Source organism: Carassius carassius, chromosome 45 (assembly GCF_963082965.1).
Source record: "Carassius carassius chromosome 45, fCarCar2.1, whole genome shotgun sequence".
Taxonomy (NCBI): Eukaryota; Metazoa; Chordata; class Actinopteri; order Cypriniformes; family Cyprinidae; genus Carassius; species Carassius carassius.
This window is the reverse complement of record NC_081799.1, coordinates 14,222,197-14,234,142: the sequence shown is the minus strand read 5'-3', so window position 1 is coordinate 14,234,142 and position 11,946 is coordinate 14,222,197. Positions and strand designations below refer to the sequence as shown.

The following is an 11,946-nucleotide window of genomic DNA, read 5'->3' as shown; positions in this document are numbered from 1 at the left end:
GTACATCGTGTATAGTGCGTCATTCGGGACGCAGCTTATGTTTTTCATTCAAATTAACTTTTTAAACTTGAAAGATTTATTTTGACCTTAAAGATTTATTAAGGAAACGTGTTGATTATTTCACAAAAATGCCACATCTCCTCAAAGAAATGATACATTTTTTATACATCATTTAAATATTTAATGCTGACACAGGAATAGGTGCACACTAGCTCCCAAAGATTTATGTCACTTTTGTTATAGTTCAACATACCTTTTCTTGATTATACTATTATTTCATGAAACAATGTTAGGATATAATGTAACATTATCTGAGGAATCAGTTTGCTACATGTTTATTCACTCATTTTTTAAGAGCCAAGTGTCATTTGAAAATTGAAAGTTATCAGAAAAATGTGTGCTTCCGTACAGAGCAACAAACAAAAACAGTCAAATTTATGTTGGATAGATATCTGCGTCAAATCCATTCTTCCATGGCCTTGAAGGAAACTCGAGCCCACTTGCTGTGGCAGGAGATGTTTCATATGGAAGAACCATCAATCCTGTTCTGGCTCTTGGTATTACCAAACTGTTTTCATATACAAATCCTATCACAGGAACAGTTAAGACAAGAAAACATCAAAGATTTGAACATTAGAGCATTAACAATGTATCATATTGGTAATGTCTTACCAAGGTCGGGTCTTGTGATAGTCATTTGATGTTGACTAGACTCTAAGGAAACCGTTGAGCTCTGAGTTGAATTAGACTTAATGGATCTCACAGATGCCATGAAAGGAAACGTATTTGGTGGATTGGGTTTGTGTTTGGGAACCACAGTTGCAGTTTGGCTCCATTCTAAAAAACAATGAAGAAGTTAGCATTTGTGTTTTTTTAAAGATTTTTAAGGTTGCAAGAGAGAAATCTGTGCTTTACCAGAGCATTCCTGCAGTTTGAAAGCGCCACAACATAAATGTATTCTCCATTGCTTGCGTACGTTTTCCTTCATGAGACAATGGAACACAAAAATAAAGAAACCTGGAACAAATCACAAAATATTAATAGACTGGATGCTAAAACTGAATTAAATGAATTGTATGTGCTCTTTCTCACCTTGAAGACTGTTCAGTATTGAGAACAGGTAGAGGAGGAACACTTTAACAGGACCCCAAGCAAGAAAAGCCACAGACCAGGTGAGACCCAATAAGAAGGTAAGGCTTGCCACAGTCCGCAGGTCTTTCAAGATCCCACTTCGGGTGCCGGCCGGTTGATTGACTTGCATGTTTCGGATCTGGATCAGAACCACTAAGAAGATGGAGCCATTGCACAGAAGTATGAAGGCTATGTAGCTCACTACTGACACGTAGAAAACCACATCATTTTGGACCCAGCAACTGAAAAAGATGAAAAAATTTGCTTTGATTTGACATGATGTAATATAAAGTTATTTCTTATCTGTAGTGCTGTTCTGTCACTATGTTCATGAAAAATCAATCATCAAACTTCACTAACAACATTTCCGAATCATCCAGTGTCATTTGAGAATCACTCATGGTGTTCATGCCATATGCGTCTCTCTTTATAGCCACCACCAAGCCACATATAATAAGTGGAATCCCTGTACAAAGACGTAATGGATGTTAAACAGAGATGAACTGAAAACATAAATCTGTCTCTAAATGTTTAAATGATCTTAAATGTCTCACCCCAGCCAAGCAGGCAGAATTTCAAGATGTATGAGGGCACATACACATTGAAAACTTTAACCAAAGCAAAGTACATATTCACAGCCCCTAAGCCCATCCAGGTAAAGGAAGTCAGTAGGAAATAGTGTAAGGTCACCGCCACAGCAATGCACAGGCCATAGATGCCAAAGGAAGAAATCCAGGAGTTCAGCAGGAACACCAGGTTCAGTCCCAGTAATGCAAGAGACAGATTCAACAGAATTTTGGATGGGTAGTCTCTTCTTAACTTCCTATTAAGAAGCAAAGCATCGAAGTTAATGGCAAAGCAATGTAACATGAAAAATGACTTATAAAATGCAGATTTCTTGTAAATTTTAAATAGACGCATTACAAGTACGCCGCATTGCCATATATAAACATCAGTTGTAAATTAGATCTTACTCTAAAAGGGTATATGTTAGCACTGTGATCCCAAGAAAGCAGGAAGACACACCACAGCCCATGTATGTAATAAGAGTGAGGATTTGTTCATTTTTCTCATCAATGGGAGTTCTGGACACATCCTTAAAAAAAAAAAAAAATGAATGGCTTAATGCAAACTATTGAGGCTAAAACATTCAATGCATATATACTAGCTTCTCTATTCTTTTTGTATTCGATTTGTTTTCTTTTATTATACAATTAACAAAAGCAAAAAAGGCCTCTAACACTAGTTTGCTCTTTTTAGTTATTAAATCATTTTAAAAACAAACCTTGCTACATGTGCAGTGTTAAGTTAATTAAGACTTGTTATAGCACTTGCATATCATTGCTCTTTTGTTGATTTTGATTGCTTCCATTGTCCTCATTTATAAGACGCTTTGGATAAAAGCATCTGCTAAATGTCTAAAGGTAAATGTAAATATATAAGTAATTGTAACTGAGTATCAAACACAGAATCGTTTTCGTACCAGCAGCACTCCAAAGTGGGTCATGTGGTCACACAGACAGGTTGTGTAATCACTGCTGGTATTATATGTCCAGCACCCCTTTGGATTCCATCCACCATATCCATCTAAAACAGGACATGCACAAAGCCATCAACACATGAGATGTAGAATGTGAGAATAATAATAATGTGTTCATATAGTCCAAGTGACTTGCCATTCTTATTGAAGTCCCAATAGACACACTGGACATCCTGGTCTTTCTGTTAAAGTTAGAGACAATTAAAAAATGATTCCTGCCAGTGTTTTTAATTTTTCTGGACATTACTAACAACTGTACTTACTTTCTTACTTGTTAGATGGTGCAGAGTGACAGCAACATATTCTTTTAGGTTTTCAATGCATCCTGTGGCATTAGTCACACTCGCAGACACCACAAAAGTGTTCAGTCTTTTCCCATCTGGGTCATTCTGAGACAAAAATTCACAAATATAGTGTTTCAAAATAATCTAACAGTGAGATAGACAAACTGTAAAATTGATATCTACCACTGACAGAGTAAGATGAAGTCACCTTTGTTTGAAAGAGAGTGGGAACTCCATAAAACTGAAACTGAACACGGGGGCTGGTGTTGTTTGTAATGGGGAATCTCTCTTGTATTTCAGAGGGCAGAGAAACGAAGGCCACTGTACCATCAAAAGGCTCCCGATTGATATAAATCTATAGAAGAAAAGCATTTGATTATTGTGTGATGATTTATATGACTCATTACATTATATTTTCACAGGGGCAAAAAAATATAAAACAGAAATACAAACTTGCTGGCCAAATTTCATCTGCAACATTCAATGATAAATTCTTGATGATGCTTAATTACATAAATTATATATAAATTAAATTATAAATTATCATAAAATGATTACATATTATATTATATTATATTATATTATATTATATTATATTATATTATATTATATTATATTATATTATATTATATTATATTATATTATATTATATTATATTATATTATATTATATTATATTATATTATATTATGAGGCATGCAGAGAGTTTCAAAAGTTTGGGTTTGTCAAGATTTTATTTAATGTTTTTTATTTTATTTTATTATTATGCTCACCAAGGTTGCATTTATTTGAGCAAAAACAGTAAATATTATAAAATGTATGTTTTATTAAAATATTATAACATACAATTTTATTTTATATTTAAATTAAGCTTATATTTAAATGGATTTTCAGCATCATTACTCCAGTGTCCCATGATGCCTCAGAAACCATTTTAATTTGCTGATTTGCTGCTGAAGACACATTTCAAATTATTATCAATGTTAAAAACAGTTGTGCTGCTTATTATAATTTTTTTATTATTATAATTTTTATTATTTATTGTGGGAACCATGATACATTTTTGAGGATTCTTTGAATAGAAAGTTCGAAATAACAGAATAAATTTTTAGTTTTTTGTAACAATATAAAGGTCTGTACTGTCAAATTTCTATCGAAGTTAATGCATTTTTGGTTAAGTATAGGCTTAATTGTTTCTTAAACAAACAAAAGAGTATATCCCCAAACCTCTGAATAGTAGTATATAAAAATAAAGTTCCACTAGTTGAAGGTGCTGTGCACTCACCTCAGGGTTTAAGCCTTTGTTAGTGGAAGAGACTCCAAAGGTAAGGTTGTGAAAATTTCCTTGGTCAATATTGACCACTGATATTGCTAAGGCAGGAGCTGTTAAGCTGACTGACTCTCCATTGAACCCTAACATCTGGTCTCCAACAGACTCTGTGATGTTCAGAATGCTATACAAATACAGGGAAGGATGTTTTGTTTACATGGAAAACAAAATCTGCCTGTAAAACCTTCACATCAACAGTAGACTTAATTTAATATATATTTACACACAATATATTTCACTGTTAACCACATATATGGAATATAATTTCCTATATTTGTTTGATTTTTATTACTTTTATTGTTTAATAAAAATCAAGTAAATATATTAAATGAACACTCAGTGTCACACACCTGTTGGTGAAGGGCAGCAGGTTGCTGTCAGACTCCAGGATGTCAGATGTGATGTTGATGATGACCTCTCCCAGCGGAGGCGTGATCACGCTAACGTTAATCACATCGGCTAGTTTATCCAGTACCGTTGAGAGCTCGTACTCGTCCAGATTTTTGTTCTCATGTATCAAGTCCTCAATCATGAGCAGAATATCTTCTGCATTGTCTAATAGGCAAAATGCATAGGGATTGTTTTAGGATGTGCCCATGTAGATATTTGTATCATACAGAGGCTAATGTGTTAAAACAGATTTCTATCCACTTGTGTATTTGCTGTGAATGAGATGACTGTATGTTCAGTTCATTTCTGTTTATTTTAAAGGAAACAAACAACATCTGGAATGCTGAACATTTCCTCACCCTCAGGGTATCCAAGATGTGTAGAGATTTGGAATATTTAGCATTACATCACATGCTATCACCAGTGGCTCTTCTTTGTGTGTCACAAGAAGTCTTATTCTTAATTAATGTTGGTTAGCAAGTGACGTAATGCTAAATTTGTCCACAATTTATTCCAAAGAACTTCTACACCTTGGATGGCCCGAGAGTGAGTACATTTTCAGCAAATTGCCATTTCTGGGTGAGCTATTGGTTTAACTGGAAGCTTGTGTATCTAATGTTCACCATTAGTGACTGTAATGTCCTCCAGGTCTGACACACTGTTGACCACAACCTGGCATTGCCCCAGGTCTGGAGATTTCCAAAGAGTTCCAACGTTTTCATCCAGAAGACTGTTTGGAGAGGAGGGCGAGAAGGACACAATCAATAAACTTATCAAACCATGAATTATTTGGATCACTTCCCCCCCATTAACTATTGCAAACCGCTCAGAGCTGCTTGACTCCAAGATACACAGCATTATACAACGCTGTTCAAGTTCAGGTTTAAAACCTGCTCATCCATTTTATGGCTGTAAATAAAAATTGAACGACTGGAACATTATGGAAACACAAGAGATTGCTTTCGACTCTGCAATGAAATCGATCATACAAACAGTTTTGACATTAATAATACTACTATATGGTACATACATGTGATTAATTGGTTTACAGCAGCCCCTTCAAATATTATATCAGACAGCTTCCTCTTTTTAGAGTTAGTGATTAGGAACAATAACCCAGTAGAGAGTCAAAAGATTTATAGGTGGATTTACAGGCTATCCATCAAGGTCTCATTATGTAGAACAAAATTAAAAATGTTAAATGATTCCATGCAATTATTATAATTTCATTAAAGTTTCAAATTATGAAGCAATTTCTGACTTCAATTCTATTTAGGTTGAAACAAATATTTTTAAGAGAGTCTCTTACCATTGCCTATAGGCTTTCTTTTCAGGGTTTCCCACACATGGAAGTGAGGTGTTGTGCTGAACCCCAGTTGGGGGCCAACTGAAAAGCCCTTGCCTGATGTGATGGTTGTGCTCAGGACAAGGCCCTGTTTTTAGATAAGAAGAGAGATACATTCAGACAGCTTTGTGTATATATATATATTTAAATAATTCTCCAGTTTCTGTCCATATTACAATCAAACACAGGTATGTAGTACCGAGAATGTATCATAGCCTGATCCTCTCATCATCTGATTTTATTTTTCTTCTGATATATCACATACCAATATAAGAAATTAAGATGTCCTCAGGTTGGGCATATAAGAGTGCTGTTCCACTGTTGTACTGTTTCTCCAGAAGCCCATGAATCATTTTTTCCGTCTTTATAATGTCTGAGGAAGTTGTTACCTGGGCATGAAACACACAGCTATGGCTGGGAACAAGCCATATCAGATAACTCTATTAAAACACATGGTATGTTTGCAACAATTATTGTTCACTATTGTTTACTTTTCTTCAACTGCTGTCTTGTAATGAACATCTCACCTTGTCACTGAAAGAGAGTGCTGCAAGGCAAATACACAAGATAATAGAAAACAGAATTATTTTTGTGCATTTAATATAGAGAAACATTTTCAATTTCCAATTCAGTTTACATTTCTAAAACAAACGTAATAATATTTTTTTTCTTTTTTTATATTGATTTCAGTAGACACACAAAAAAGAGAATTGCTGTTAGTTGTTTGGAAGTTTGTACCTTTCTATCCACTTTGAATGATTTTGTTTCCACACTGCAAATGCAAATCAGACATGTTAAAAAAATTCTATAGTGAGTATTGGTGTTTGGTCTGTTCTCTGCAATAAAAACAAGACTGACTAACCTTCGTTTTTGTGCATGTGTTGAGGAAGTCAAGAGTTTAAAGTGCAACACCTGTATTCCTTTACCAGAAAGAGTTTCTTGAAGCTGCAGTGATGATAAAACAACTGTGACGTGATGCTGAGATGTGATACTTATTTCCAGTTTGACATGCAACATATTTGGCTGAATTTAGGTTCTCTTTGTTTTATATCTTACCCAGGTTGTAATTATGTTCTCAGGGTCACCAGAGCCATTGACAGTCACATTGACATTAACACTGAAATAACTTTCTGTATTCAATACAGAGAGATGGTGTGAAATATTCCATTATGTGTGAAATCATGAACTGTACATGAGTTTGAAGAACATGGTTTTATAACAGAAAACAAAAAGGCAATTCTTGACCTGATATGTTTCCTTCAGGTGAAATAGTAGAAGAGCATTCGGCTGTATTTAATGTAAGACTTCTTGTGGACGATAAAAAAGTCGTGGAACTTCCTGCCAGGGTTGTTTCCATGAATGGTGTGGAAGTAGTGACTGTAAAAAAAAAAAAAAATGAGGATGTAAACGAATCCTTGAGTTAATCTAAAATTTCACATAGGCCTATAGATGTTACAGTCTATAAGAGAGAAACTGATACATAAAGTTGCTGTACAGACTTTTTGTTGTTTCAGTTGAGGATGAAACAACTTCTGTTGTTATTGCCACTTGATTGGGTGTTGTGACTATTGTTTTTGCAGGAGTAATAATTTCAGTAGCTGTAGACGTCAGTTGAGGAATTGTGGTTGTTTGTGTTTCAGTCCCGGTTAAGGGTGGGTTTGTGTCTAGGTCCGGCCAAAGATCATCTAAGTAAGAGTAAAAAAATGGTTTGTATGGAAATTATGCTTTGTTTTGTTGGAATTTTTTTAAGCATCCTAGCCATCCTGGATCTGATTTACCAAGAGTATATATGAAGATGAAGTTAGCATCTGTGTTTATTTCATAGTGGTCAATTTTGTAACGCTTGGCGAGGATCTCAGTGAGTTCATCCTGTATTTGTCCTACATCAGCATTGGGAATCACATTCAGGTGAGCCAAGCAATCAAACCTACAAAGATATATAAGGATGACATTATCAAACATTTCTTAAAACTTTTAACTGTCTTTTTTTCATTTATCAGTAATAATGCATGTTTTTTTTTCCTGAAAGGTAAATAAATATGCCAAAACAAATGAATGAAAGGCAAGCTCGAGCAGATTTTGACAGTTCTTTTAGAATGGAGATAAGAAGAGAGAAGAGATTTGAGAAGAGATTATCACTGGCTGAGTCCAGGACTGGTGGCAAACAGTTGCATGGTTCCCCCCTGCAAAGAGATATTTATCTTGTTAGTTTGATGATTTTTAATTTTACATACAAATAATCTTAAAGGAATAGCTCAACCAAAAATGAAAATTAGATGAATGTAATCAGAACAGATTTGGACAAATTTAGCATTACATCACATGCTCACCAATAAATCATCTGCAGTGAATGGGTGCCTTCGGAATGAGAGTTCAAACAGCTAATAAAAACATTACATTTATCCACTAGTAATCCACACGACTCCAGGCCATTAATTAATGTTTTGTGAAGTTGAATGCTTTGTGTTTGTAGGAATCATGATTTAGACATTTTAACTGTAAATGATTCCTTTAGCCAAAATCTATAATAACGTTTCCTCCAGTGAAATGGTCCATTCCCTATTGATATTTTATCTTAACTGGAAGCAATAGCTTGAAAAATGTCTTAATGATAGATTTGTTTCATGCAAACATGCTTTTGACTTCATTAGGCATGCTGTAATGTAATCCTAAATTTGACAAACTCTGTTCTGATGAAGAAACAAACTCATCTTGGATGGCTGGAAGGTGAGTTCATTTTATTCATATTTCCATTTTTGGGTGAACTGTTCCTTTTTTGCTATTGACATACCTTTGCACTTCCATTGGATCGTGTAAGAGTGCTGTTAAAAAGACAAAATGAGAACATTTGGATTCTATCCTGAATTTTATTTTATTTTTTTACTATATTTAGAAAGATATTACAAAGTCTTACCTTCCTATAGGGAACACTTTTACTTTATGCAAATATACATGTTTTGGCCATTCTTCTAATGCTTGTGTCAACTTGAAGAGAAGAAAGATATAGGCTACGGATATTATTGACATTTTGTCTTGGTACTTGCAGCAGTAAAAATTCAAAGTGTGTCTTCTATAGCTTACCCACTGATGAGCAACTTCTCGGGCATCGTAAATGTTTGTTTTGTTTCCGTCTTCACGAATGATGATAAGCACTAATTTTACTTCATAAAAAGGCCAGTCTGGAACAAGAGGACATTGTGTTAGATATAAAAGGGTCCATGGAGACAGAGCCTGATAGGATTTAATTAGCGATAATAAACGGTTTACTATATTTCCTTTACAATTAATAATAGGACTTCATATGTAACTTTTGGCCCTCTAGCAATTAAAAATGAATTATGGTAAATGCAAGTTTATTAATTATAAAAGTTTATTAATTATTATTAAATATAAATGTAACTATAAACCAACATTTAATTCTAAAGTAACTAGTTACTAATGAGTGACATCTCTAGCTATATATGTATTACTTGTCCATTTACTTTTTTATGCTTATTTACAGTTCATTATCAAAAATAAAGTCACACAAATCTGGGTTTTAAACTGTATCTATGTTGATAAGTTTGAGAAAACTGAAAACCTTTTTTTAAAAAGATAATACTTTTTTAGTGTGTATATTTGTGTCACTTACTGCACTTCTGCGTAACGTCTTGTATAGGTGTACAATCCTGGGCTTTGTTCCAGATTCTTTTCTCCCAATGCAGCATATCCCCATCAGTGCAGGCCATCGTGGAGATCTCTTGAGCACTGCGTACTTGTTTCCACATCCTGAATAGACTTAAGCTGCCCTTCAGTTCAGTGCCCGTCTCGATGCTTATCTTGTTCTTCACAAAATTGTGGGCCACAGCTAAAGTCAGAGTGCCACCGGCGGCCACGCTACAGCAATAAGGATGCAGAGCCGTTTCAGACTGTGGTTTTAATTCTACTTTGGTTCCATTGACATAGACTTTTGGTTCGGTCATGGATTTGGACCAGGTCATGCAAATGGAATGCCAGTTGTCCAAGGTCACCACCGAAGATTTGGTCCAGACTCTCCCAAACATTATGATATGGAGTTCTTCTCCAAATCCCTTCAGCCCAAGCTCTATGCGTGTTTTATTAGGGTGCAGGTACGTGAACGCGGTCCAGTATGAATTGCTGAGCCTCCTCTTTATGTTCACACACACACTGAGCTCATTTAAGGAAGGAATTTTGTGTTCATTTTTCAGGAACCAGAAGCTGCAGTCTTTCTGCATGAAGTCTATCTTCTTCCCCCACAAACTGGTAGCATTTACTGACCCACGGGTTTTAGAAAAAGAAATTTGTAAAACACATTTTAGCACATAAACACTTCTGTCAAATGTTCATAAATCAAGCAAACAAAGCTTAATATGTATCAGGTAACTCAGCTGTCCCAGTTTAGAAATGTTTTTTATAATTTGCGAATGTTAATATATTTTGTACAACAATACCTTGATCCTTCAATGCTATTATACACAAAATGAGGAAGATGAACAAGACCTGAACCAGTCTGTTGCGTTTTTCCATTCTCCACCTGACAAAAGGCAAGAAATAATAATACGCAAACATTGCATTGTGTTGTGAAATATAACACATGTAACTGTACAAAGATTTAAAAAATGAAGCATAAAATTGGTTTTGCTTTTATTTTAGATATTTTAAGACAGTGTATTGTGCTCCACTGCAAACATAAAATTATTTCCCACTTTACTGCTAATTGTATAAATATGTACCTTTTGATGTTAATATGCACTTTTAAGTGTAATGTTTGCCATTACATTACTAATGCGTACAGGTAAAAGATCGTTTCCCTTTGCATTCTAGCTTTTTTCTTAGTGTTGATTTATATTCTGACCAGATCATTTTACTAAATCAATCTATAAAAAAATAAATGTTTTCTTAGTAAATTAATCAATCATTTTTCATTATGAAGTCACAAAAAATATCAGATGTAACAGAAACAGAAATAGGCAACTCACCGCATTCAGCATCTGTCAGTGTCAAATTTCCACACAGGTCATTTCTTCATTTAGGAGAGTTTTTGTTTTGAACATGTATGTTGGTGTGAAGAAATAACAGTGAGAGAGATCTTGTGTTCATGTTAAAAAGTCCCCCTGCGAACTTTTGGGTTATTCATTAAGCTCATCAATCATCATCTTATTCAGATTAGCCATGACATACTGTCAACCAATGACTGTGCACATACACACCATCTTCATAAAGCAGCTATACGATCAGTCAGTATCTGTTATGATTAGCAAACAACAGGTGCAACTTGAAGTATTTTTGTTCACTTTACTCTGAAAATTTACACTTTACTTTGATCAACTTTGCTGATAAGACAATCTATGCTCTTTAACTCACTAATACATGAATACATTGGTAAGTTCTGAAATGTAAAACACAATTGAAACTATACTTTAAAATATAACTGAAAACATTATAGATTCTGGCTGTCATTGTTTTTGTCGTTCATCAATGTTTTGAAAGTGATTCCAGTGATGTCCTTCTGTGTCTTTATCGGTATAGTTGAATTCTCATAGACTTAGAACAATTACTGAAATGTTTTAGTTATCTTTGTCATTATCATTATCGTTGTACAATATCAATATGCTTTGTTGAAAACGTGGTATAAGTGGGCAAAATGCCCCCTTAAGGACTGTGTAATTATTTTTCTATAGAACAATTACTGAAATGTTTTAGTTATCTTTGTCATTATCATTATCGTTGTACAATATCAATATGCTTTGTTGAAAACGTGGTATAAGTGGGCAAAATGCCCCCTTAAGGACTGTGTAATTATTTTTCTATAGAACAATTACTGAAATGTTTTAGTTATCTTTGTCATTATCATTATCGTTGTACAATATCAATATGCTTTGTTGAAAACGTGGTATAAGTGGGCAAAATGCCCCCTTAAGGACTGT

General features: G+C 34.4%; 3 protein-coding genes across 3 annotated transcripts; all 3 read right to left on the bottom strand.

The window, feature by feature from the left end:
• Positions 1-123: 123 nt before the first annotated feature.
• On the bottom strand, positions 124-2,719 carry LOC132127484 (adhesion G-protein coupled receptor G6-like). Its single transcript, XM_059539385.1, has 8 exons — positions 2,615-2,719; positions 2,106-2,227; positions 1,686-1,954; positions 1,492-1,597; positions 1,093-1,373; positions 916-1,017; positions 673-837; positions 124-587 (listed from the first exon to the last, which is right to left on the bottom strand). Exons 1-8 carry the CDS (start codon positions 2,636-2,638, stop codon positions 436-438), a joined length of 1,221 nt encoding a protein of 406 aa, XP_059395368.1. The 5' UTR covers positions 2,639-2,719; the 3' UTR covers positions 124-435.
• Positions 2,719-6,567, bottom strand: LOC132126992 (adhesion G-protein coupled receptor G4-like). The gene is made up of 8 exons (XM_059538610.1): positions 6,285-6,567; positions 5,984-6,107; positions 5,298-5,404; positions 4,635-4,839; positions 4,240-4,408; positions 3,164-3,310; positions 2,935-3,060; positions 2,719-2,853 (listed from the first exon to the last, which is right to left on the bottom strand). The coding sequence occupies exons 1-8, from the start codon at positions 6,370-6,372 to the stop codon at positions 2,719-2,721; spliced, it is 1,101 nt and encodes a 366-aa protein (XP_059394593.1). The 5' UTR covers positions 6,373-6,567.
• LOC132126991 (adhesion G-protein coupled receptor G4-like) lies at positions 6,543-10,267 on the bottom strand. The gene is made up of 12 exons (XM_059538609.1): positions 9,651-10,267; positions 9,101-9,198; positions 8,934-9,004; positions 8,811-8,841; positions 8,159-8,202; positions 7,798-7,946; positions 7,519-7,704; positions 7,265-7,396; positions 7,076-7,149; positions 6,882-6,964; positions 6,758-6,791; positions 6,543-6,566 (listed from the first exon to the last, which is right to left on the bottom strand). The coding sequence occupies exons 1-12, from the start codon at positions 10,252-10,254 to the stop codon at positions 6,543-6,545; spliced, it is 1,530 nt and encodes a 509-aa protein (XP_059394592.1). The 5' UTR covers positions 10,255-10,267.
• Positions 10,268-11,946: the final 1,679 nt, after the last annotated feature.

Excerpts from the sequence above, each read along its gene's own strand:
- LOC132127484 (XM_059539385.1), bottom strand. The coding sequence starts at position 2,638 with ATGACCCACTTTGGAGTGCTGCTG. Across the intron at positions 1,955-2,105 it reads CTAACATATACCCTTTTAGA|GAAGTTAAGAAGAGACTACC; the intron begins GTAAGATCTAAT and ends GCTTCTTAATAG. Across the intron at positions 1,018-1,092 it reads AATACTGAACAGTCTTCAAG|GTTTCTTTATTTTTGTGTTC; the intron begins GTGAGAAAGAGC and ends GATTTGTTCCAG.
- LOC132126992 (XM_059538610.1), bottom strand. The coding sequence starts at position 6,372 with ATGATTCATGGGCTTCTGGAGAAACAGTACAACAGTGGAACAGCACTC. Across the intron at positions 5,405-5,983 it reads AAGAAAGCCTATAGGCAATG|TCTTCTGGATGAAAACGTTG; the intron begins GTAAGAGACTCT and ends CTCTCCAAACAG. Across the intron at positions 4,840-5,297 it reads GGACATTACAGTCACTAATG|ACAATGCAGAAGATATTCTG; the intron begins GTGAACATTAGA and ends TTTGCCTATTAG.
- LOC132126991 (XM_059538609.1), bottom strand. The coding sequence starts at position 10,254 with ATGCAGAAAGACTGCAGCTTCTGGTTCCTGAAAAATGAACACAAAATT. Across the intron at positions 8,203-8,810 it reads GATCCAATGGAAGTGCAAAG|GGGGGAACCATGCAACTGTT; the intron begins GTATGTCAATAG and ends ATCTCTTTGCAG. Across the intron at positions 6,792-6,881 it reads ACACATGCACAAAAACGAAG|TGTGGAAACAAAATCATTCA; the intron begins GTTAGTCAGTCT and ends TTGCATTTGCAG.